Consider the following 26,677-nt stretch of genomic DNA (forward strand, 5'->3'; position numbering starts at 1 on the left):
AGGATAGCCTGAACCCAGGAGTTTGAGGCTGCAGTGAGCTATGATTGCGCCACTGAACTCCTGGCTGGGCAAGAGAGCAAAACTGTTTCAAGAAAAGAAAAGAAAAGAGAAAAAAGACAAGACAATATAAGACCCAAAGCCATTTCCTAGGTGGCAAACTGAGGTCAGAAAGGGCCTCTCTGCTCTGTGGGATCCAGCCTCCTCCTGGTCTCTCTCACCCCCTTCCTCGAGCCCCAGGCCTTTTTTTTTTTTTTTCCAATGATGAAATCAGAATCCGGGTAGGAGGTTTGGCTTAGGGGGAGGAAAGCCGGCTGAGACCAGCTGGTATATTTTCCTCTCTAAGAAGGGGGAGGGCAGCGGGTGAGGCGCTCCAGGCAACATCATCCAAACCCTCAAACCACGGCCTCTTGGCTTGGACCCACCCCACATTCCTTGAAGGGTCTAGGATTCTGGGGTCTCCTGAGTCCTGGAGCCTGCTCCCTGCAACTTCCCCCTGTCTGGCACCTCTAGCCCGAGAGTCTGTGGGCAGTGACTAGGCTGAGCCTGGCCTGTGCTCAAGTTGCCCAACTGGCCTGGGCCACTTCTCCAAACCCTGGGGCACTGATTACCCAGAGGGCTGCCAGAGCTTCCACACCGCAGCCCGGTCACCAGCTGCTGGGTCCCTCAGGGGCCTCTCAGGCCTCCCTTTGCCCAGTGGTCCCTGGGTCCTCAGGGGAAAAGCTCCCAGCTTGTGAATCTGTGCCCGGGGTATGCACTGGAAGAGATCTCTTTTCTTTTACTTTTCGGAGACGGGGTCTCACTCTGTCTCCCAGGCTGGAGTGCAGTGGCACGATCTCAGCTCACTGCAACCTCCACCTCCTAGGCTCAGGCGATCTTCTCACTTCAGGCTCCAGAATAGCTGGGACTACGGGCCTGCGTCACCACGCCTGGCTAATTTTTGTATTTTTTAGGGTGTAGAGACGAGGTTTTGTCATGTTGCCCAGGCTGGTCTCGAACTCCTGGACTTAAACTATCCACCTGTCTTGACCTCCCAAAGTGGTGGGATTACAGGTGTGAGCTACCGCACTCAGCCTAGAAGAAATCTTTCTTTCTTTTCCTTTCTTTATAATCTTTATCTGCAAAAGGTCGTCATAACTTAAAATACCATGGGGTTGTGATTTGCCGGGCACCAACCAAAGCACTCCATACACGTGAACTCTGCTCACCCCTCCATGATCTCCAAGGCAGAAGCTACAGTGATCCCCATTGCACAGCCCAGCAAACTGAGACAGGAGAGTTGAATGATTTGCCCAAGATCTTTCAGCTGCTAAGTGAGATACAAGGTCAAGATGACAGATTTCAGGGTCCTGGCACCAAACTGCAAAGCCACAGCTTTCCTTCCTGAAAGCAAATCCTTTTAGCAGTTTCTGCAAATTCTTGAATAGTCAATGCATTTAAAAGAGATGCTGTTGGCTGGGTGCGGTGGCTCACACCTGTAATCCCAGCACTTTAGGAGGTCGAGGAGGGTAGATCATGTGAGGTCAGGAGTTCGAGACCAGCCTGACCAACATGGTGAAACCCCGTCTCTACTAAAAATACAAAAATTAGCCAGATGTGGTGGTGCACGCCTGTAGTCCCAACTACTTGGGAGGCAGAGGCAGGAGAATCACTTGAACCTGGGAGGTGGAGGTTGCAGTGAGCTGAGATCACGCCATTTTACTCCAGCCTGGGTGACAGGGCGAGACTCTGTCTCAAAAATAAATAAATAAATAAATAAATAAAATAAAAATAAAAAATTAAAAAAATTAAAAAATAAAACAGATGCTATGTTCATTTGCTTTTCCCCATTCCATACACACTTTCTTGCATCTTGCTTTTCCCCTCTCTCTCTATTTTTTTTTTTTTTTTTTTTGAGACAGGGTGTTCCTCTGTCACCCAGGCTGGAGTGCAGTGGTGTGATCTCTGCTCACGGCAGCTTCAACCTCCCAGTCTCAAGTGATCCTCCCACCTCATCCTCCTGAGTAGCTGGGACCACAGACGTGCATCACCATGCCCGGTTAATTTTTGTGTTCTTTCATAGAGATGAGCTTTCGAAACGTTGCCCAGGCTGGTCTCAAACTTTTTTTTTTTTTTTTTGAGATGGAGCCTCACTCTGTCGTCTAGGCTGGAGTGCAGTGGTGCGATACCGCCCTCTGGGTTCAAGCGATTCTCCTGCCTCAGCCTCCCGAGTAGCTGGGATTACAGGTGCCCACCACCATGCCCAGCTAATTTTTGTGTTTTTAGTGGAGGTGGGGTTTCACCATGTTGGCCAGGCTGGTCTCAAACTCTTGACCTCGAATGATCCACTCACCTCGGCCTCCCAAAGTGCTGGGATTACAGGCATCAGACACTGTGCCTAGCCTTGAACTCTTGAGCTTAAGCGATCCTCCTGCCTCAGCCTCCAAGAGTGCTGGGATTACAGGTGTGTGAGCCACTGTGCCTGGCCTCCCTCTATACTTTTGTGACCACCTAATTTTAATTTTTTTAGAAACAAGGTCTCACTGTGTTCCCTAGGCCGGAGTGCAGCAGTGGCGCGATCACAGCTCACTATAACCTTGAACTCCAGAGCTCAAGTGATCCTCCTGCCTTGGCCTCCAAAAGTGTTCGAATTATAGTTGTAAGCCACTGAGCCCGACCTGATTTATTATTGCAATTTACCCTTCATTTATCTAATTCCTCACTTTTCCTTATGCATACATACATACATATCTATTTCCCTCCACTCCACAGCACTTTCTGCTTTGTGACAATAAGTTACAAGCCAGATAGCCCACTTAGCCTACTTGTATATTACGTTTAGTATTTATTGACCGTGTCCCCCTGCTAGAATATCAGTGCCAGCAGAGAAGGGATTTTCATCTGTTTTGCTCGTGGTTTTCTCATCTGTTTTTCCTTGCCTTTTTTTCTTTTCATGCTTTGTCGCCCAGGCTGGAGTGCAGTGGCTCAATCTCGGTTCACTGCAACCTCTGCCTCTTAGGTTCAAGTGATTCTCCTGTCTCAGCCACTCAAGTAGCTGGGATTACGGGTATGTACCACCACGCCCCGCTAATTTTTGTATTTTTAGTTGAGATGAGGTTTCACCATGTTGGCCAGGCTGGTTTTGAATTCCTGGCCTCGAGAGATCCACCCACCTCAACCTTCCAAAGTGCTAGGATTCTAGGAGTGAGCCACTGCGCCTGGCTCCTCATCTGTTTTTCTCAGTGTTTGATAAATATTGGTCAGATGAGTCATCACAACGATCCCATGTCAGCTCATGGGCATCTGTCTCCTTCTGTTTGATGTCTCTCAGCCTTCTTTCTATTCTATGGATGTGGTTTGTTGAATGACTGAATAAATGAATCACCAAGTGGACAGATGCCCAGCTGAAGAGTGGATTTTATCCTGAGAGAGGCCACTGGGGCTGTTCAGAGAGTAGGGGTGGCCTAGTTAGATCTGTGCTTTGAAATATTCCAGACTCTTCTGAAGTCTGGAATTTTTTTTTTTTTTTAGACAGAGTCTTGCTTTGTTGCCCAGGCTGGAGTGCAATGGTGCAATCTTGGCTCACCATAACCTCCGCCTTCTGGGTTCAAGTGATTCTCCTGCCTCAGACTCCGGAATAGCTGGGATTACAGGCATGCGCCATTAGTCCTGGCTATTTTTTTTTATTTTTTATTTTTAGAAGAGACAGGGTTTTGCCACGTTGGCCAGGCTGGTCTGGAATTCCTGGTCTCCAGCAATCTACCCGCATTAGTCTCCCAAAGTGCTGGGATTACAGGCGTGAGCCACCATGCCCGGCCAGAAGTCTGGGATTTTGCATTTGCTATTCTCTTTGTCTGAATATTCTTTCCCTGGGATTGGTCCAACTCCTTCATATCCCAGCTCTGATGCCTCCTCCTCCAGGAAGCTCTCCCTGACCCCCAAGCCTGGTCAAGCATCCCTTCCGGGCTCCACCATCCCAGCCCTGCCCACTCTGTATCATCACTATCTGTCTCCCCGCCGAACTTTGAGTCCCAGCAGAACGGAGCCAGAACTGTCTTGTTCGCCGCTGGGTCCCTGGTATCACCCATCGCAGGGCCCAACACGGGGCTTAGAATAAATGACTGTCCCTTGAAGGAAATGTCTAGTTGGAGAGAGCCGAGTGCAGGGGTAGCCAGGGTGTCTGATAGGAGATGCAGACCAGGATCAGAAACATCTGAGTTCAGATTTCTTGCTTAGGCCTGGGGTTTGGGCCACAGCAAGCCTTATTACCCTTATCTGCTTCCGAATCAGGAAAATGGGAGTATGAGCTGGTCTCCTGGATTAGTGGGGGTAAAACCATGTCTGTGAGCACTGCTAACAGAGATGGAAGCCTCTCTGTTGCCTCAGGGCTTCACACGCGTCCTTTGAATGTTTCCACATTATGCCATGGGCTCCTTATCTTTCAGATCTCAGTGCAGATGTCACTTCCTTCCAGTGGCTATGCTGTTCACTTTGTCACTCATAGGATGCTTTTGCTTTCTCCCAACACTTAGTTCCAGCTGACAGCCCAAGTTTATTGTCTTGTCTCTCCGCACTAGAATGCATGCTCTAGCAGCCAAGGATTGTGTGTGTGTGTGTGTGTGTGTGTGTGTGTTTGTGTGATACAGAGTCTGGCTCTGTTGCCCAGGCTGGAGTGCAATGGTGAGATCTCAGCTCACTGCAACTTCTGCCTCCCAGGTTCAAGCGATTCTCCTGCCTCAGCCTCCCGAGTATCTGGGATTACAGGCGTGCACCACCACACCCGGCTAATTTTTTAGTATTTTTAGTAGAGATGGGGTTTCACCATGTCGGCCAGGCTGGTTTTGAACTCCTGACCTCAAGTGATCCGCCCGCTTCGGCCTCCCAAATTGCTGGGATTACAGGTGTGAGCCACCGCACCCGGCCAAGCCCAAGTTTATTATCTTGTCTCTCTGCACTAGAATGCAAGCTCTAGCAGCCAAGGAATTTTTTGGTTTTTTTTGTTTTTGTTTTTGTTTTTATACAGAGTCTCGCTCTGTTGACCAGGCTGGAGTGCAGTGGTGTGATCTCGGCTCACTGCAACCTCTGAATCCTGGGTTCAAGTGATTCAGCCTCCCAAGTAGCTGGGACTACAGCCGCCTGCCACCATGCCCAACTAATTTTTGTATTTTTAGTAGAGACAGGGTTTCACCATATTGGCCAGGATGGTCTCCATCTCCTGACCTCATGATCTGCCCACTTTGGCCTCCCAAAGTGCTGGGATTACAGGCATGAGCCACCGTGCCTGGCCTAGTTTCATGTTTTTAAAGACAAGTTCTCACTATGTTGCCCCAGATGGAGTCTAGTGGCTAATCGTGGGCACGATCATAGCTCACTGCAGCCTTGAACTCCTGGCCTCAAGGGATCCTCCTGCTTTAGCCTCCCAAATACCTGGGACTACAGGTGCATGCCACTGCATCCAGCTTGTTCTTCAGTAATAATAACAATAACAGCAATCATAGCAGTAGTATTTGACTTTTTCTGAAGGGCATTTTTGTTAGAAACAAAAGAAGAGAGAAAGAACAAAAAATTTTAAAGCACAAATAAATAACTTTTTTTTCTTTGAGGTGGAGTCTCGCTCTGTCACCCAGGCTGGAGTGCAGTGGTGAGATCTCGGCTCTTCGCAACCTCTGCCTCCTGGATTCAAGCAATTCTTCTGCCTCAGCCTCCTGAGTAGCTGGGATTACAGGCATGTGCTGCCACACCCAGCTAATTTTTGCATTTTCAGTAGAGACAGGGTTTTGCCATGTTGGCCAGGCTCGTCTGGAACTCCTGACCTCAAGTGATCTGCCCGCTTCACCTCCCAAAGTGGTGGGATAACAGGTGTGAGCCACTGCGCCCGGCCATATTATCTCATTTGAACCCTTGCAACACTCAAGGTGGTATGACTTATTATTATTCCCATTTACACATATGAAGACTGAACCTCATAGAGGTTGTAAATTACCTGAGGCCTCCCAGCTGCTGTAGGAGGAAGCTTCTGACATTACCACTACAATCTTTGAGCAAATGTGAAAGCCTGAAATGTCACAGAACAGGCTAGAGATGGGGAAGGAATAAGGATTTCAACACTGTCAGGTGGAGTAAGGAATCATGTTTCATTGTTAACCTCCCAAACGGCCACTAACAGAGAATTTGGGGAGGCAGCAGAGTGGGTGCGGTTAGGGGCTTGGGAGGTGGGCATGCACGTGTCATCCTGTCTAGGTGTGACCTCAAGGTGAATGACTTCCTCTGCCTCTGGGGTTCAAGCGATTCTCCTGCCTCAGGCTTCCAGTAACTGGGATTACAGGCACGTGCCACCACACCGGGTAATTTTTGTATTTTTAGTAGAGACGGGTTTCACCATGTTGGCCAGGCTGGTCTCGACCTCCTGACCTCAAGTGATCCTCCCGCTTCACCTCCCAAAGTGGTGAGATTACAGGCGTGAGCCACGGCTCCCTAAATAAATACATCAATTTTATTTAAACCTTACAGCAATCATATGAGACAAAAGCTTTGATCACCTGCACTTTATATTCGAGGAATTAAAGTTCTCAGAGGCGACTAAAGACCAAACTCAGGGCTGAGGAGTTCCAAAGCTGAGTTGAGTTGCAAATGAATCACCCGAGGACCACCGGAGCTTTCTAGCGACCCTCGCACCAGAGAACGAACCTCTGTGGTTTAAGGGCTCCAACCCACAACCCAATTCCTTTGGCGGGAAACGGCACCCTCCCAAGGCCCCGCCCCTTCCTGGCCCCGCCCCGTCGTCTCTGGACCCGGCTTCTGGAGATGGGCATTATTATTCGGCCTTCTATGGGGGACCTGGCCCCACCCCGGGTATCAGCCCCGCCCCTACTCGCCCAGTCTCCGAACGCTCTGCAGCCAATCGGGGCCCGTGGGTCGGTCCCCGCCTTCTCAAACCCCGCCCCCTACCCTTATCCCTGGCAGCTTCCGCTAAACGGGCTCAGAGCCACGCGGCACGCCCGGGAGGTTTTCTCTGGGCTGGTAACCGCTACTCCCGGACACCAGACCACCGCCTTCCGTACACAGGGGCCCGCATCCCACCCTCCCGGACCTAACAGCCTGGGTCCCCTGGTTCCGGAGCTCCGCTTCCCGGCCCCTAGATTCTGGCATCCCAGCCCTCAGTGTCCAAGACCCAGGAAGCCCGGGTCCCCGCCTCCCGGATCTAGGCGTGCGGGATCTGCGCCACCAGAACCTAGCCTCCTGCAGACCTCCTCCATCTGGGGGCACTCAACCTCCTGGAGCCAAGGGCCCCACGTCCCACCCAGAGAAACTCTCGTATTCCCAGCTCCTAGGGCCAAGGAACCCAGGCGCTCCGAACTCCCAGCTTTCGGACGTCTGGCACACGGGGCACAGCAGAGAAGCCTCAGCGCCCAGCCTGGGGAATTTAAACACTCCAGCTTCCAAGAGCCAAGGAACTTCAGTGTTGTGAACTCACAACTCTAAGGAGCCCTCCAAAGTTCCAGTCTCCAGGTGCTGTTACTCAACTCAGTCCGAGGAACGTCGGGTCCTGGGAAGGAGCCCAAGCGCTCCCAGCCAGCTTCCAAGCGCTAAGAAACCCCGGTGCTTCCCATCATGGTGGCCGATCCTCCTCGTGGAGACTCCAAGGGGCTCGCAGCGGCGGAGCCCTCCGCCAACGGGGGCCTGGCGCTGGCCTCCATCGAGGACCAAGGCGCGGCAGCAGGCGGCTACTGCGGTTCCCGGGACCAGGTGCGCCGCTGCCTTCGAGCCAACCTGCTTGTGCTGCTGACAGTGGTGGCCGTGGTGGCCGGCGTGGCGCTGGGGCTGGGGGTGTCGGGGGCCGGGGGTGCGCTGGCGTTGGGCCCGGAGCGCTTGAGCGCCTTCGTCTTCCCGGGCGAGCTGCTGCTGCGTCTGCTGCGGATGATCATCTTGCCGCTGGTGGTGTGCAGCTTGATCGGCGGCGCCGCCAGCCTGGACCCCGGCGCGCTCGGCCGCCTGGGCGCCTGGGCGCTGCTCTTTTTCCTGGTCACCACACTGCTGGCGTCGGCGCTCGGAGTGGGCTTGGCGCTGGCGCTGCAGCCGGGCGTCGCCTCCGCCGCCATCAACGCCTCGGTGGGAGCCGCGGGCAATGCCGAAAATGCCCCCAGCAAGGAGGTGCTCGACTCGTTCCTGGATCTTGCGAGGTCAGATCCCGCTCCCCCGGGAGGTGGGGAAGAGTGTTAGGGATGGCGGGAGTGGCCACGTGGACAGGACGGGGCTTTGGGGCCCCTAGAGCAGGGACTTTCTTCTAGAGTCTTAGGAAAACTCGACAGGATATTGAGGGGAGCTTCAGCCCTCGGGAATGTGAGTCTAGTCTCCTGGGGAAGGGGATTTCTAAATTTGGGGGCCTGGGTACATAAGTGGGGTCTTATAGAGGGAGAAGAAAGTGATTTGGGGAGACACAGGAGGGTCTGCCTAGGGGAGAAAGACACTGAGGGGAGGGGACCCCAGGAGGAACTTTTGCGGGGGGAATCTTTGCGTGGTCAAGGGCCCCAAGATGGGGCTTCTAGATATAATTTGGGGCCAGGGTCGGAGAGTTTGGGATCCCTGGGTAAGGAGCCCCTGGAGGATCTGAGATCTGAGTAACCCCACCAGGCCCTCTTCCCAGCCCTGGGGCACCCCCACACCACGTGTCACTCGGACAGAACCAGGCTCTGTTTTTGGCCTCCGCTTCCTGCCCATTTCAGCTGGGGTCTGGCCGCTTCCCCTTTATCTTTTAGATCAGCCCTGCCACCCCTGCCTTTCCCTCCCGTTTCCTCCTCTGTCTGGGCCACCCCCTAGCAGGCAGCCCAGAAGAGGACCAGTTAGAAAGGGGAGCAGATTCTTTTCCTTCTCCTGGCCTCTGCCCCGCACCCCCAAGAATGGCCTCCCCCACTTTGAGGAGGGCGGGGGGCAGAGGCCTCCTTGCCTTTAGGGCTTGCTGATTCAGTGTCTCCAGGTTGGGGACTTCCTGGAAGTTGGGGGAAGGAAATGATGCGTCATGGAACAGGGTTCCCCAGCCTCTGGGGCGTCAGTGCAGGCTGAGATGGGAGACTGGGGCAGGCTTGGTGTCCCGAGTTGAAGCCTGGGAGCACCTTCTGGTGGGGGGAGATTAGCTGGGTCCTGGCCCAGCCTGGGCCTGGGTGGTACAGGCGGACCTTCAGGCAGGCACACCCACTCCGAGGCTGTTTATGAGCACAGCCCTCCCCTGCGTGCCAAAACAGCTGTAGCTCACACTTGGCCGGCCACACAGGCTTATAACCAAATGACACACAGCTGGACACAGGCACGCAGACACTCAGCTGAGGCTGTAACATCTGGACAAACACATGGCCAGATACCAGCGGTCATACACACACTCACTGTGTACTAAGACTCCTGCAGCACAGCCGTTCAGTGATGCCACCAGCCACGCCAACATCTAAACACAGGCTCAAGAGCACACAATACACACTCACATACACACCTATGTGGTCACACACCAATAAACTCCTGCTTTTTTTTTTTTTTTTTGAGACAGTCTCTGTTGCTCAGGCTGGAGTGCAGTGGCGTGATCTTGGCTCATTGCAACCTCTGCCTCCTGGGTTTAAGTGATTCTCGTGCCTCAGCCTTCCGAGTAGCTGGGATTAAAGGGGTGTGCCACCACGCCTGGATAATTTTTGTGTTTTTAATAGGATGGGGGTTTCGCCATGTTGACCACGCTGGTCTCGAACCCCTGACCTCAAGTTATCTGCCCACCTCAGCCTCCCAAAGGGCTGGAATTACTGGCGTGAGCCACCGCACCTGGCCAAACTCATTCCTCTACCATGACGTTATTTTACTGTACTGTGGTGCATGGCTGGCCATCCATGGACACTGTCCCATACTGTTGAACCTTAACCTGCACCCAAACCGTTAACATTTGACAGATTGTATATGGACACATGGCGTTGGCTGTACACTGGTCATTGGTGAGAGGGAGCATGTGGAGTGGTTGAGGCTATGGAGCCAGCTGGCTGGGTTCAAATCCCAGCTCTGCCATTTCCCAGCTGGGCAATTTTCTTTACCCTTCTGGGCCTCAGCTTCCTTTTCTATAAAATGGGGTAATAGTGATTATCCCCAAGGCTGTCGTGAGGATGAAATGGGTTAATTTGTGTAAAGCACAGGCCAAAATGCCTGCCTGCCACACGGTAGGCGCTGTAGATGGCTTAGCTGCTATATATAGTTTTTGAGAGAGTCTCACTCGGTCCCAGGCTGGAATGCAGTGGTGTGATCTTGGCTCACTGCAGCCTCAACCTCCTCGGGCTCGAGTGATCCTCCCACCTCAGCCTCCAGAGTAGCTGGAACTACAGGCACGCGCCACCACGCCTGGCTAATTTTTGTATTTTTTGTAGAGACACGGTTTCGTCATGTTGCCCAGGCTGGTCTTCAACTCCTGGCTCAAGCGATCTGTCTGCCTTGGCCTCCCAAAGTGCTGGGATTCCAGGCAAGAGCCACAGCGCCTTGGCCTTAGCTACTATTTTCATCTCAAGGCAGACACTGTCACACAAGTGTAAGAGTAGCCCTGTAAACACAGATGCATATTCATGAGATATGAAGCCGTCCCTTGTCTCCCTCCCCGTTACCGCCTCCCAACACACCCAGATCCTCCCCCATACTCTCAGAGCCGCCGGCCGGCCCTCCAGGAGGAAGTGGCTGATGCAAGCTGTCCAGGGTATTAAGTTTGCTGCATGGGGTGGAGCTGAGGCCCAGGGCGTCCTGCCCTGGCCTGCCGTGGGAGGCCAGCATTCCTCACCCCGAACCCACAATGCCTCAGGGCTAGCACGCCAGCCTCTTGGGGCTGAAGGAGGCTGACTCCCCACGTCCTGCAAAGGGGTGCAAGCCTAGTTCCAACCCTGCCAGGCTGAGGCATGAATAGAGGCTGCGTTTGGGTGCAGACGGGGCCCCAAAGCTTCCACTCGCTGCCTTAAAACGCCAACCCAGCCTCTCAGACAATGCTGCCCTCCCACTATGGTATCTAATAACCCTCTGTGTGTCTGTCTCTGCAGAAATATCTTCCCTTCCAACCTGGTGTCAGCAGCCTTTCGCTCAGTGAGTCCTCAGGGGTGTCCTGAGGGGATGGGGGTGGACAGGGAGGGATGCCAGCCAGGGGGAGCCCTTGCTACCTGATTTTGGTTAGTGCCTAGAAAAATGCATGTGCAATGAGAATACGGGCTCAGAGCCTCCTGTGAGTTTTAATTCTAGCTATGTGACTCTGGGCAAATGTGTTTACCTCTCTGAGCCTCGGTTTTCTACCTCTGGAAAATGGGGGTATTGATCATCCTGCCTCATGGGGTTGCCAGCAGATGAAATGAGATCACATTGAAAGGATGTGGAAGGGCAGGCTTTGAGCATTGTTAGCTTGGCATGGGGTTGGGAGGCCCTGGTAACGATGGACACTGACTCTTCCCAACCCCACCTGCAGTACTCTACCACCTATGAAGAGAGGAATATCACTGGAACCACGGTGAAGGTGAGAGCAGTGGGAGGCAGTGGGGGGCTCTACCTCTTTGCCCATTGCTGTAATTTTTTGGTTTTGTTTCTGCCTCAGTCTTTGCTGTGGAATTTGATTGACACTCTGCAGTCCTTCCCCAATTTCTGTCTTTTCTGCCTTCTGGATAGGTCTCTACTTTGTCCCCTCTTTTCCTGCCCCAGGCGTCCAGGCTCTTCCTTTCCCCCTTTATCCCTCACCCCCCAACCCCATTCCATGCTGCCCTCTCCCTGCCCCCTTCCATCCACCCTCAACCTGCTCAAACTGGCAGCCAGCCAGAGGTTTTTGTTGTTGTTGTTTTTCTGAGACAAGATCTCTCTCCATCATTCAGACTGGAGTACGGTGGCACGATCACAGCTCGCTGCAGTCTCGACCTCCTGGGCTCGAGTGATCCTTCTCACCTCAGCCTTCCCAGTAGCTGCGACTATAACACACCTGGCTAATTTCCGTATCTTTTATAGAGACTGAGTTTTGCCATGTTGCCCAGGCTGGTCTTGCACTCTTGGGCTCACGTGATCTGCCCACCTCGGCCGCCTTGCGAAGTGCTGGGATTACAGGCGCGAGGCACTGCTCCTGGCCCCGAGGATCTTTTCTTTTCTTTCTTTTTTTTTTTTTTTTTTTTTTTTTGAGACAGAATTTTGTACTTGTTGTCCAGGCTGGAATGCAATGGCGTGATCTCGGTTCACTGCAACCTCCGCCTCCCTGGTTCAAGTGATTACTCTCCTGCCTCAGCCTCCTGAGTAGCTGGGATTACAGGCATGTGCCACCATGCCCGGCTAATTTTGTATTTTTAGTAGAGGTGGGGTTTCTCCATGTTGGTCAGGGTGGTCTCGAACTCCCCACCTCAGGTGATCTGCCCGTCTCAGCCTCCGAAAATGCTGTGATTACAGGCGTGAGCCACTGTGCTCTGCCCGAGGATCTTTTCAAAACACAAATGTGACCCTATCTCTGCAGTACCCAGAGCCCTGCCATGTGCCTCAGTGCCTTCAGGAGAAAGTCCAGTCTCCTTGCTACAGTCTATGACCAAGGGGTCCCTGTGAGGTCAAACCCCTGCCAGCCCGCCTGGCTGCCCATCCTTAACTAGTGACCCTGCCCAGATCATTCTACTCTAGCCACAGTGGATTATGGCTCTTCTTTGAATGCCCAAGTTGCACTCATTTCTAGGCTGTTGCACATTCTGCTTCCTCTCTGTAGATCCTTCTACCACCCTTCTTTACCTGGTTCACTCCTCTTGTCCTCCAGGTCTCAGCTCAGATGCTCCTTCCTCCAGGAAGTCCCCCCGACTGCCCCCTACTCCCCAAGCTGGCACTGCCCTCTCTTGGTTCCCACACTCCCCTGGGCTCCCTTATTCCAGCCCCACCTACTCTGGGCCATCCCTGACGACTAATACATTTCCCCTGGACCTGGACTGGGAGCCTTGGGAGGAAGGGGTCTGAGGGCTGCCTTGTCTCTGCTGGGTCCCAGTGGTGCCCAGGACAGGCCCTCAGTGACTGTGCAGGTAGACTGAGTGTCCCTTCCATCCCGATCTGTTCCTTGCCCACAGGTGCCCGTGGGGCAGGAGGTGGAGGGGATGAACATCCTGGGCTTGGTAGTGTTTGCCATCATCTTTGGTGTGGCGCTGCGGAAGCTGGGGCCTGAGGGGGAGCTGCTTATCCGCTTCTTCAACTCCTTCAATGAGGCCACCATGGTTCTGGTCTCCTGGATCATGTGGTAGGTGGTGGGAGAGGAGGCTGGGGGTGGGTGGGGTTGGAAGGTCGGTCTGCTGCCAGAGGCAGGTGTGGGGCATTCTGTTTGGGGTGGGGCACCCTCTATTCACTCTTTGGAGCCAGATGACCTGCATTTAAATCCAGCATTGACCATTCCCTGTCTATGTGATTTTAGGCAAGTGATTTTCCCTCTCTGCTTCAGTTTCCTCATCTATAAAATGGGAACAGCACTTTGGGAGGCTGAGGTGGGTGGATCACTTGAGGTCAGGAGTTCAAAACCAGCCTGGCCAACATGGTGAAACCCCGTCTCTACTAAAAATACAAAAAAATTAGCCAGGTGTGGGGACACGCATCTGTAATCCTAGTTACTCGGGAGCCTGAGGTACGAGAATCACTTAAGGCTGGGAGGCAGAAGTTGCAGTGAGCGGAGATCGTGCCACTGCCTGGGCGACAGAGGGAAACTCTGTCTCAAGAAGAAAAAAAAAAGAAAGTTAATACGGTACACGGAAGGTCTTAGGACAGTGCCCAGCTTATTGCGTGCCTACAGTAAATCCTAATAGCTAATATTTATTGGGCATTTTGCTTGTATAACTTCTGGATACTTCCCACTGGCCAGAACTTGGGTATCTAGCCTCCCCTCTCTGCACAAGTGGCTGGGAAAATATACCTTTCTTCTGTGACTTACAAGAAGGGACTGGGGAGATAACTAGTCAGTGATGATTGATGGGAGATCGAGGATCGAGTAGTCTAGGGAAGTGATATTGGGAGGCTTTTTTTTTTTGAGTCGGAGTCTCACTGTGTCCCCCAGGTTGGAGTGCAGTGGCACGATCTGGCTCACTGCAAGCTCCACCTTCCGGGTTTACGCCATTCTCCTGCCTCAGCTTCCCGAGTAGCTGGGACTACAGGTGCCGGCCAACACGCCCGGCTAATTTTTTGTATTTTTAGTAGAAACGGGGTTTCACCGTGTTAGCCAAGATGGTCTCGATCTCCTGACCTCGTGATCCACCCACCTCGGCCTCCCAAAGTGCTGGGATTACAGGCGTGAGCCACCGCGCCTGGCCTGATTTTTTTTTTTTTTTTTGAGATGGAGTTTCGCTCTTGTTGCCCAGGCTGGAGTGCAATAATGCGATCTCGGCTCACCGCAAACTCCGCCTCCCGAGTTCAGGCGATTCTCCTGCCTCAGCCTCCCGAGTAGCTGGGATTACAGGCATGCGCCACCATGCCCGGCTAATTTTGTATTTTTAGTAGAGACGGGGTTTCTCCATGTTGGTCAGGCTGGTCTCGAACTCCCGACCTCAGGTGATCCGCCCACTTTGGCCTCTCAAAGTGCTGGGATTACAGGCGTGAGCTACGGCGCCCGGCCTTGGGAGTCCTCTTTACTCCCTGGGATCTTCACAGCAGGAGAGGGTGATGATAACCCCACCTGAAGTTTATAGATCACTTATTGTCTGTAAAAAGCTTTAACTCCTTTCAACTGGCATTTCATTGCATCCTCCCAGCATTCCTGTGGGAATCTATTGGGTGTTGTGTAATCTGCAATCTGACTCCTAGGACCTCCCTCTGAGGGTTGTTGGGAAGATTCAACATCGTGTTCAAGGGCACATTGAAAATGCTTCATACCTAGGAGTTGTTAAGACACAGGCCATGGCCTTTCTAAAATTTGCATTTATTTTATTTATTTATTTAGAGACAGAGTCTTGGTCTGTCGCCCAGGCTGGAGGTGCAATGGCACAGTCTCGGCTCACTGCAATGTCTGCCTCCCATGTTCAAGTGATTCTCCTGCCTCAGCCTCCTGAGCAGCTGGGACCACAGGCACTCACCATCACACCCAGCTAATTTTTGTATTTTTAGTAGAGTGGAGACAGGCTTTTGCCACGTTGGCCAGGCTGGTCTCAAACTCCTGACCTCAAGTGATCCGCCTTCTTTGGTCTCCCAAAGCGCTGGGATTACAGGCGTGAGTCACTGCTCCTGGCCTTCAAATTTTTATTTCAAAAATATGTTTTTTGGTTGGTTTTGGTACCTCACACCTGTAATCCCAGCACTCTGGGAGGCTGAGGTGGGAGGATTGCTTGAGGCCAGCAGTTAGAGACTAGCCTGGCCAACATGGTGAAAAACCCTCTCTACAAAAAAATACAAATATTAGCTGGGAATGGTGGTGTACACCTTTAATCCTAGCTACTACTCAGGAGGCTAAGGCATGAAAATCGCTTGAACCTGGGAGGCAAAGGTTGCAATGAGCCAAGATTGCACCACTACAATCCAGCCTGGGCAACAGTGCGAGACAGTCTAAATAATAATAATAATAGTAATTTTAAAAAACGTTTTTTTGAGCTAGGATCTCGCTCTGTCACCTAGGTTGGAGTGCAGTGTGGCATGATCACAGCTCACTGCAGCCCTGACCTGGGTTGAGGTGATCCTCCCATCTCAGCCTCCTAAGTGGCTGGGACTACAGACCCCAGCCACAAAGCCTAGCTAATTTTTTTTTGTTGTTGTTGTTTAAGAAACTGGGTGGCCGGGTGCGGTGGCTCATGCCTATAATCCCAGCACTTTGGGAGGCTGAGGTGGGCAGATCATGAGGTCAGGAGATCGAGACTATCCTGGCTAACATGGAAAATCCCTGTCTCCACTAAAAATACAAAAAATTAGCTGGGTGTGGTAGCACACGCCTATAGTCCCAGCTACTTGGGAGGCTGAGGCAGGAGAATCGCTTGAACCCGGGAGGCAGAGGGTGCAGTGAGCTGAGATCATGCCACTGCACTCCAGCCTGGGTGACAGAGCGAGACTCTGTCTAAAAAAAAAAAAAAAGAGAGAGCGACATGTTGCCCAGGCTGGTCTTGAACTCCTGGGCTCAAGCAATCTGTCTGCCTTCACCTCCCTACATGCTGGGATTACAGGCATGAGCCACCGTGCCTGGCCTATTTTTATTTTTTGTAGAGACTGGGTCTCGCTGTGTTGCCCAAGCTGGTCTCGAGAACTCCTGGCCTCAAGTAATCCTCTGCTTTCGCCTCCTAAAGTGCTGGGATTATAGGCATGAGCCCGGCCTCTTCATTTTTCATCATCTGCAGAGAGCGTGTTGGCTGAAGTCATGCTAGCTGCCATAGCAAACCAACCCAGGAAGTGTGAATGGCGCACACTGATGTACATTTCTTTCTGGCTCACATGTGAAGTCCAAATCTGGTGACTGCTTCATGTGGTGATGGAAGCACTGGGACTTTTTTTTTTTTTTTTTTTTTGAGATGGAGTTTCACTCTTGTTGCCCAGGCTGGAGTGCAACGGCATGATCTCGGCTCACAGCAACCTGCGCCTCCCTGGTTCAAGCGATTCTCCTGCCTGAGCCTCCCAAGTAGCTGGGATTGCAGGCATGAGCCACCACGTCTGGCTAATTTTGTGTTTTTAGTAGAGACGGGGTTTCTCCACGTTGGTCAGGCTGGTCTCAAACTCCCGACCTCAGGTGATCTGCCCGCCTCAGCCTCTCAAAGTGCTGGGATTACAGGCGTGAGCCACTGTGCCCAGCCTGCACGGAGACTTTTATCTCCAGGCTGCTCTACCTTTGAGGGGAAAGAGAGCATGAGGTTGGCACGGGGGCTTCAGGGGCCAGGCCTGGGAGTGGTGCCCATGCTGAAGCACACATTGCTGGGGCTTCTCCTGACCTCAGGAAGGCGGAAAGATGTGGGCAGGGTGCTGAGCCTCACACCTGGCCACTGGGCCCGTGGAAGAGGCAACAAGCTGTCTCCTGTGTTACTGGTCAGGTACGCCCCTGTGGGCATCATGTTCCTGGTGGCCGGCAAGATCGTGGAGATGGAGGACGTGGGTTTACTCTTTGCCCGCCTTGGCAAGTACATTCTGTGCTGCCTGCTGGGCCATGCCATCCACGGACTCCTGGTACTGCCCCTCATCTACTTCCTCTTCACCCGCAAAAACCCCTACCGCTTCCTGTGGGGCATCGTGACACCTCTGGCCACTGCCTTTGGGACCTCTTCCAGGTACGGCCTTGGGGTGGGCTGGGGTGGGATATTTAATCTGCTAAGCGGCATGGAGTGGATGAAATTTTCTGTGCCTGGGACATTGTATCTGGGTACAGGGGCCATACTTCAGGAGATTCTCATAAGGTCCTGGATTTATCCCCGCCCTTAAAAAGATAGGAAATGATTGCCCTAGAGATTTATTTCCCTCTTTCTTACACTGCCTCCCCATGGCCCTGGGGGCACTCTTTTTTTTTGTTTTGTTTTAAACAATGGGGTCTTGCTCTGTTGCCCAGGCTGGAGTGTAGTGGTGTGATCTCAGCTCACTGCAACCTCTGCCTGCTGGGTTCAAGTGATTCTCTGCCTCAGCCTCCAGAGTAGCTGGGACTACAAGTGTCCACCACCATACCCAGCTAATTTTTGTGTTTTTAGTAGAGACGGGGTTTCGCCATGTTGGCCAGGCTGGTCTCAAACTCCTGGCCTCAAGTGATCCACCTGCCTCGGCCTCCAAAAGTGCTGGGATTACAGGTGTGAGCCGCCATGCCCGGCCCCTGGGGAGCTCTTAAGTTCTGCCCTGATTCAACCTCAGAACTCCTTCCACCGTCTCTCCTGGGCATTTCATTCGTTCCTGCTGACCCTGTCCCCTTCCAAGACAATAGTAATTCTTAGTGTATTATTGGTGAGAGTCAGCAGGACCCAGACGTTAGAATTTAGGTGTGAATTGTGTGGGTGTTGTGGGAGGTAGTAGTCTATACTCTCCCAGGGGTTCCAGGACTCATAGATTTTGTAATCCTCGTATTGAGTTCCCTAGTGGTGCCTGCTTGTGGGAAAAGAGCTTAGATACAGCAAGTGAGGGCTGGGGGTGGAGTCTGGACATGGTAGGAGAGAAAGGGGGTCTAGGTTAGATGCAGGGGCCTTGGACCAAAGGACAGGCTGGGGAGGTGGGTGGGACTTCGGCTGGGCAGGTGGTGTGGGTGGGCCCTGGGTGGGCGTGGCTTCAGCTGGGTGGGTGGCTCGGGTCAGACTTGGAGGGTGGGCAGTCTTTGGCTGGTTGGGTGACAGGGCTTTGCTTAGGCAGGCTCTGGTGGGGATCCACTAGGTGGGGTGGGTGGGGCTTTGGCTGGTTGGGGTGGGGTAGGCGGGGCCTCACCTGGGCTGGACCTGGAGGGTGGGCGGAGCCCCGGTCAGCAGGTTAACCTAACTCAGCTCTCCCATCCCTTGCAGTTCCGCCACGCTGCCGCTGATGATGAAGTGCGTGGAGGAGAATAATGGCGTGGCCAAGCACATCAGCCGTTTCATCCTGCCCATCGGCGCCACTGTCAACATGGACGGTGCCGCGCTCTTCCAGTGTGTGGCCGCAGTGTTCATTGCACAGCTCAGCCAGCAGTCCTTGGACTTCGTAAAGATCATCACCATCCTGTGAGTGTCAGGGGGCTGCGGATGGGACCCCCGGACCCCTGTTGACCCCCATCTTCTCCCACAAGAGAGGCATCTGCCTAACCTCCCACCTTCTCCCTCAGGGTCACGGCCACAGCGTCCAGCGTGGGGGCAGCGGGCATCCCTGCTGGAGGTGTCCTCACTCTGGCCATCATCCTCGAAGCAGTCAACCTCCCGGTCGACCATATCTCCTTGATCCTGGCTGTGGACTGGCTAGTGTGAGTGTGGGTATGGAGACTGGGGCAGGGGCCAGGGGTACCCCTGGTAAAGAGGATGAGTGAGTGAGAGTCCTTAGAGCCTCTGGACAGAAGAGGAAGAGAAGAAGGAAGGAATTCTAGAGAAAATGGGGGGAACCCTGAGCATTCCCGAGGGCAAGGAATGGCATCTTTGTGGCTCTAAGAGGGACGTCAGAAAAGTAGGGCGTCTGTGTGGTGAATACAGCAGACTCTTCAGCCAGACTGCTCAGGTTCACATCCCAGCTCCAACATTCACTGTTATGACCTCGGGAAGTGCTTAATCTCCCTGCGTCTCAGTTTCTCCATCTGTAAAACGGGGAGAAGAACAGTCTCTCCCTAAGGATTAGATACAGACACACCTCCCTTAGAGCAGCCCCCAGTAAGCAGTAATTGCTACATAATTATTTGCTATCACGATTAAGCTATTAAGAGTATAAAGACTGGAAAGCAGCCAGGCACGGTGGCTCATGCCTGTAATGCCAACATTTTGGGAGGCCCAGGCGGGTGGATTATTTGAGGTTAGGAGTTTGAGACCAGTCTGACCAACATGGTGAAACCCCGTCTCCACTAAAAATACAAGAAAATTAGCCGGGTATGGTGGTGTACGCCTGTCTGGTGATCTCACCTACTCAGGAGGCTGAGGCAGGAGAATCGCTTGAACCCGGGAGGTGGAGGTTGCAGTGAGCCGAGATTGTGCCACTACACTCCAGCCTGGGCAACAGAGTGAGATCCTGTCTCAAAAAAACAAACAAACAAAATTCTGGAATTAATTATTGGCAATGGTTGCACAAGTCTGAATATACTAAAAAACACCAAGATGGACACTTTTAAAAGGTTAATTTTATGGTAGGTGAATTATACTTTAATATTTTTTCGAGACACAGTCTCGCTCTGTGGCCCAGGCTGGAGTGTAGTGATGTGATCATGGTTGTGATCACTGCAGCCTCCACCTTCCAGGTTCAAGCGATCCTCCTGCCTCAGCCTCCTGAGTAGCTGGGACTATAGGTGTGCACTACCATGCCTGGCTAATTTTTTTTTTTTTTTTTTTATAGAGCGAGAGATGGGATTTCACTATGTTGCCCAGGCTGACTCCAACTCTTAATTTTTACTTTTTAGATTCCAGGGGGAGAGAGGCAGGAGGCTTAGGCCTTGGCCTTCTCCTTCCCTCTCACCCTCTCCCCTCCCACTTACTTTGCCGTTATTTCTACCCCTTTAGCGACCGGTCCTGTACCGTCCTCAATGTAGAAGGTGATGCTCTGGGGGCAGGACTCCTCCAAAATTACGTGGACCGTACAGAGTCGAGAAGCACGGAGCCTGAGTTGATACAAGTGAAGAGTGAGCTGCCCCTGGATCCGCTGCCAGTCCCCACTGAGGAAGGAAACCCCCTCCTCAAACACTATCGGGGGCCCTCAGGGGATGCCACGGCCGCCTCTGAGAAGGAATCAGTCATGTAAACCCCGGGAGGGACCTTCCCTGCCCTGCTGGGGGCGCTCATTGGACACTGGATTATGAGGAATGGATAAATGGATGAGCTAGGGCTCTGGGGGTCGGCCTGCACACTCTGGGGAGCCAGGGGCCCCAGCCCCCTCCTGGACAGGAGATCTGGGATGCCTGGCTGCTGGAGTACATGGGCTCATGAGGGTTACTCCTCAAAACCCCCAGTTCTCACTCATGTCCCCAACTCAAGGCTAGAAAACAGCAAGATGGAGAAATAATGTCCTGCTGTGTCCCCACCGTGGCCTGCCTGGCCTCCCCTGTCTCGGGGAGCAGGTCACAGGTCACCATGGGGAATGCTAGCCCCCACTGGGGGGATGTTGCAACACCATGCTGGTTATTTTGGTGGCTGTAGTTGTGGGGGGATGTGTGTGTGCACGTGTGTGTGTGTGTTCTGTGACTTCCTGTTCCCATGGTATGTCCCACCCTGTCCCCAGATCCCCTATTCTCTCCACAATAACAGAAACACTTCCAGGGACTCTGGGGAGAGGCTGAGGACAAATACCTGCTGTCAGCCAGAGGACATTTTTTTAGCAATAAAATTGAGTGTCAACTATTTAATCAGGTATTCTTGAGAATTTGACTTAAAGCACTGGCCACTAAAATGACAGTATCTGCTCATCAAGAAACACCACTGAGCTGGGCGTGGGGGCTCACACCTGTAATCCCAGCACTTTGAGATAGCTCCAGGCCAGGAGTTCAAGACCAGCCTAAGCAACATAGTAAGACGTTGTCTCTCCAAAAAAATACAAAAATTAAGGCCGAGCACGGTGGTCACGCCTGTAATCCCAGCACTTTGGGAGGCTGAGGCGGGCGGATCATGAGGTCAGGAGTTCAAGATCAGGCTGGCCAACATGGTGAAACCCTGTCTCTACTAAAAATACAAAAATTAGCCGGACATGGTGGTGGGCGCCTGTAGTCCCAGCTACTCAGGAGGCTGAGGTAGGAGAATTGCTTGAACCCGGGAGGCAGAGGTTGCAGTGAGCCAAGATCGCGCCACTGCACTCCAGCCCGGGTGAAAGAGCAAAACTCCGTCTCAAAAACAACAGCAAAAAATTAGGCAGGTGCAGTGGTGCACACCTGTAGTCCCAGCTACTCAGAAGGCTGAGGTGGGGAGGATACCTTGAGCCCAGGAGTTCAAGGATGCAGTGACCCATGATCGTGCCACTGCACTCCAGCCTGGGCAACAAACAGAGTGAGACCCTGTTGCTTTTTTTTTTTTGAAACGGAGTCTGGCTCTGTTGTCTGGGCTGGAGTGCAGTGCAGTGGCACGATCTTGGCTCACTGCAACCTCTGCCTGCCAGGTTCAAGCGATTCTCCTGCCTCAGCCACCCAAGTAGCTGGGGCTACAGATATCTGCCACCACGCCCAGCTAATTTTTGTATTTTTAGTAGAGACCGGTGCCTCAAGTGATCCACCCACCTCGGCCTCCCAAAGTGCTAGGATTACAGGCGTGAGCCACCACGCCCAGCCAGACCCTGTCTCTTAAACACCACGGGAAACCACGATGAGACACCACTATACACAGTAGAATGGCTGAACACAAGACCAAGGGAGGATGGGTACAACAGGACTCCTCAACTGTTGGTTGGTGCTCCTTTAGTAGATGGCTGAGTTGTTTTGGAAAATAACTGGGCAGTTTCTTAATAAAGTTCAAAAATACAGGCTGGGTGCAGTGGCTCATGCCTGTAATCCCAACACTTTGGGTGGCTGAGGTGGATGGATCACCTGAGATCAGGAGTTCGAGACCAGCCTGGCCAACATGGTGAAACCCCGTCTCCACTAAAAATACAAAAATTAGCCGGGCATGGTGGCGCGTACCTGTAGTCCCAGCTACTTGGGAGGCTGAGGCAGGAGAATCGCTTGAACCCAGGTGGCAGAATGTTGCAGTGAGCCAAGATCATACCATTGCACTCCAGTCTGGGTGACAAAAGCAAAACTCTGTCTCAAAAAAAAAAAATATATATATATATATATATATATATTTATTTATTTATTTATTTACCATGCAGCTTAGGAGTTGCACTCCTGGGTATTTACCCAAGAGAAATGAAAACTTTTGTTTTTACAAAAAATGTGTCCACTAACGTTTAGCTGCTGTACTCATCATTGCCAAAATTTGGGAACAAATCAATTGGATACACTGGTACATTTATACAATGGAAGATTACTCAGCAATAAATAAGAGCAATATCGACCTACACTGCAACATAAATGCATTTCAGATAATTTGTTGAGAGAAAGAAGCTAGAGACGGTAAATACTGTATAGTTCCATTTAGAGGAGGGCTAGAACATGCTCAACTGGCCTATGGTGAGAAATCAGTGGTGACCTTTGAGAATGAATATGGGGCCAGGCACCGTGGCTTCATGCCTGTAATCCCAGCACTTTGGGAGGCCGAGGTGGGCAGATCATGAGGTCAGGAGATCAAGACCATCCTGGCTAACATGGTGAAACCCCGTCTCTACTAAAAATACAAAAAATTAGCTGGGCATGGTGGCAGGCGCCTGTAGTCCCAGCTACTCAGGAGGCTGAGGCAGGAGAATGGCGTGAACCCAGGAGGCGGAGCTTGCAGTAAGCCGAGATTGCGCCACTGCACTCCAGCCTGGGTGACAGAGCGAGACTCCGTCTCAAAAGAAAAAAAAAAGCATATTTATTAGAAGGGAGCACAAAAGAACCTTCTATGATAAAGCAAATATCTTACCTTGATTTGGGTGATGATTCCACAGATGGATGCATTTGGAAAAGTTAATGAACCTGTACACAAATCACGTGCATTTTGCCCTGTGTGCATTCCAGTTAAATTTTTTCTACAATCTGGGTGTGGTGGTACGTGCCTGGAGTTTCCACTACTCAAGAGGCTGAGGCGAGAGGATCACTTGAACCCAAGGGTTCAAGGTGGCAGTGAGCTATGATTATGTGACTGCACTCCAGCCTGGGCAACAGATTGAGACCCTATCTTTTAAAAAAATCTGCACAAGGAGAATTGCTTGAACCCAAGAAGTGGAGGTTGCAGTGAGCCAAGATTGTGCCACTGCACTCAAAGCTGGGCAACAGAGCAAGACTCTATCTCAAGAGCAACAACAACGAAAATCTGCACAACTCATGGTAACAATTTTTTTCCTTTGTGACCACCTACATAGGAATGCAGCATCCCTTTATATCCCAACTCTCACTATCCAAATTGTCCCAATAATTATTTTATTTCCTTGAAACCCTAAAATAGCTATTTGGATAAAAACCCACTGTGCAACTGTTTCACATCCTGTGTAAGTTCAGAATATGGACTATGCTGGCCAGGCGTGGTGGCTCATGCCTGTAAACCCAGCACTTGGGAGACTGAGGTGGGTGGATCACCTGAGGTCAGGGGTTCGAGACCAGCCTGACCAACATGGTAAAACCTCGTCTCTACTAAAAATACAAAAATTAGCTGGGTGTGGTGGTGGGCACCCGTAATCCTAGCTACTCGGGAGGCTGAGGCAGGAGAATCGCTTGAACCCGGGAGGCAGAGGTTGCAGTGACTGGAAATCGCGCCACTGCACTCCAGCCTGGACGACAGAGCAAGACTCTGTCTCACCGCCCCCCCTCAAAAGAAAAGGACTATGCTACTGTTGTATCTCACCTGTTCTTTTGAGACAGGGTCTCTTGCTCAAGCTGAGTGCAGTGCTGCTATCATGGCTTACTGCAGCCTCAACTTCCTGGGCTGAAGCAGTTCTCCTGCCTCAGCATCCTGAGTGGCTGGAACTACAGGTGCACACCACCACACCTAGCTAATTATTATTATTATTATTATTATTATTATTATTTTGAGATGGAGTTTTGCTCTTGTTGCCTGGGCTGGAGTGCAATGGCGCGATCTCGGCTCACCGCAACCTCTGCCTCCTGGGTTCAAGTGATTCTCCTGCCTCAGCCTCCTGAGTAGCTGGGATTACAGACATGTGCCACCATGCCCGGCTAATTTTGTATTTTTAGTAGACACAGGATTTCTCCATGTTGGTCAGGCTGGCCTCAAACTCCCGACCTCAGGTGATCTGCCTGCCTTGGCCTTCCGAAGTGCTGGGATTACAGGCATGAGCCACCACGCCCAGCTGCTAATTTTTATTTGTAGAGGTGGGGTCTCACTATGTTGTCCAGACTGTTCTCAAACTCCTGGACTCAAGTGATCCTCCCACTTTGGCTTCCCAAAGTGCTAGAATTACAGGTGGGAGCCACTGCACCCGGCCCTACTTCTCACCTGTTCTAACAGGATTCTGTTTTGTGCAATGAATGTGTTAACCATTGTTGATATTGTCTTCTGCTTCCAAACCCCCTGTGTTGACTTTGGCCAGGTGCCTGGAGGCACCACTGACCTGGGTCCAATTATAGACGGTATCTTTAGTATCTTTTTGTTTGTTTGTTGAGTTATACCCCATGATCATTGCACTGCGGAAGGAAAATATAATTTATATCTGATTCTGTGCAGAATAGTTTTGTATTGTAGACAAACATAATCTTTCATGAGTTTAAGTGTTGAATAATTAGGTAATTGGTATTTTAAATGCTTTCTACTATGCCATAATCCGTGGTGGGCTGTTATATAGGTGTTTAAGAGTCTTTTATTGATATCCTAGGAAATTGTTTAGCGTTTTTGGATGAAGCTGGAAGTGCATTATTTTCTCTGCTTAAAATAAAAGCTGGGGCCGGGTGCAGTGGCTCACGCCTGTAATCCCAGCACTCTGGGAGGCTGAGGCGGGCGGATCACAATGTCAAGAGATGGAGACCATCCTGGCCAACACGGATGTAAAAATACAAAAATTAGCTGGGCATGGTGGCGCGTGCCTGTAGTCCCAGCTACTCAGGAGGCTGAGGCAGGAGGATCAATTGAACGTGGGAAGCGGAGGTTGCAGTGAGCTGAGATTATGCCACTGCACTCCAGCCTGGCGACAGAGCAAGACTCCGTCTCAAATAAATAAATAAATAAATAAAAGCTGGGCAGGTGGCTCATTCCTGTAATCCCAGCACTTTGGGAGGTGAAGCGGATGGATCACCTGAAGTCACGAGTTCGAGACCAGCCTGGCCAACATGGTGAAACCCTGTTTATACTAAAAATACAAAAATTAGCTGGGTTAGTGGCATGCACCTGTAATCTCAGCTACTTGGTAGGCTGAGGCAGGAGAATCGCTTGAACCCAGGAGGCAGAGGTTGCAGTGAGCTGAGATCATGCCATTGTACTCCAGCCTGGGCAACAGGAGCGAAACTTCGTCTCAAAAAAAATAAATAAATAAATAAATAATGGTTTATCCCCAAATTTTCTATATAATACTTTTTTGGGAATAGATTAGGTTTATATTCTGAGGGATGCCTGTTTATGGAGCTATAAACCTACCTACATAATATTTCATAAACAACCTATGTGTATATAGAAAAATATGTTCATGAAACGAGCTTTACCAAACGTTACTTACTCATTTTTTTTCTAGTCTAATTTTTTTGTGTGTGTGTGACAGAGTCTTGCTGTATTGCCCAGGCTGGAGTGCAATGGCACGGTCTCAGCTCACTGCAACCTCCACCTCCCGGGTTCAAGCAATTCTCCTGTGTCAGCCTCCCAAGTAACTGGGATTACAGGTGTGTGCCACCACCCCTGGCTAATTTTTTGTATTTTTAGTAGAGATGGGGTTTCACTATGTTAGCCAGCCTGGTCTTGAACTCCTGGCCTCAGGTGATTCCACCGCCTCAGCCTCCCAAAGTGCTGGGATTACAAGCGTGAACCACTGCGCCTGGCCCAAACTTTTTTTAATAAAAAAATTTTTTTTTTTTTTTAGATTTGGGACCTTGCTCTGTCTCGCAGGCTGGAATGTAGTGGTGTGATTATGTCTCACTGTAACCTCCGACTCCTGAGCTCAATCGATCTTCCCTCCTCAGCCTCCTAAGTAGCTAGGACCACAGGCGTGCACCACCATGCCCAGCTATTTTTTTTTTTTTTAAGACAGAATCTTACTCTGCTGCCAGGCTGGAGTGCAGTGGCATGATCTCAGCTCACTGCAATCTCTGCCTCCCAGGTTCAAGCAATTCTGCTGCCTCAGCCTCCTGAGTAGCTGGGATTACAGGCATGAAGTGTACACCTGTGGGCATTTCTTGTCAGGTAGGACAAGAGACTGAGAAAAGAAATAAGACACAGAGACAAAGTATAGAGAGAGAACAGTGGGCCCAGGGGACCAGCGCTCAGCATATGGAGGACCCGCACTAGTGCCAGCCTCTGAGTTCCCTCAGTATTGATTGATCATTATTTTTACTGTCTTAGCGAGCGGAGTGTAGCAGGGCAACAGGTGGGGAGAAGGTCAGCAGAGAAACATGTGAGCAAAG

General features: G+C 51.6%; 1 protein-coding gene across 1 annotated transcript; it reads left to right on the plus strand.

Annotated features, from left to right (window-relative positions):
* The first annotated feature begins 6,957 nt into the window (after positions 1-6,957).
* Positions 6,958-20,896, plus strand: SLC1A5 (solute carrier family 1 member 5). Its single transcript, XM_030807697.1, has 8 exons — positions 6,958-8,156; positions 11,019-11,061; positions 11,435-11,482; positions 13,044-13,210; positions 16,956-17,189; positions 18,393-18,587; positions 18,689-18,823; positions 20,058-20,896. The coding sequence occupies exons 1-8, from the start codon at positions 7,588-7,590 to the stop codon at positions 20,293-20,295; spliced, it is 1,629 nt and encodes a 542-aa protein (XP_030663557.1). The 5' UTR covers positions 6,958-7,587; the 3' UTR covers positions 20,296-20,896.
* The last annotated feature ends 5,781 nt before the right edge of the window (positions 20,897-26,677 follow it).

Source organism: Nomascus leucogenys, unplaced genomic scaffold (assembly GCF_006542625.1).
Source record: "Nomascus leucogenys isolate Asia unplaced genomic scaffold, Asia_NLE_v1 Super-Scaffold_241, whole genome shotgun sequence".
NCBI classification, from domain to species: domain Eukaryota; kingdom Metazoa; phylum Chordata; class Mammalia; order Primates; family Hylobatidae; genus Nomascus; species Nomascus leucogenys.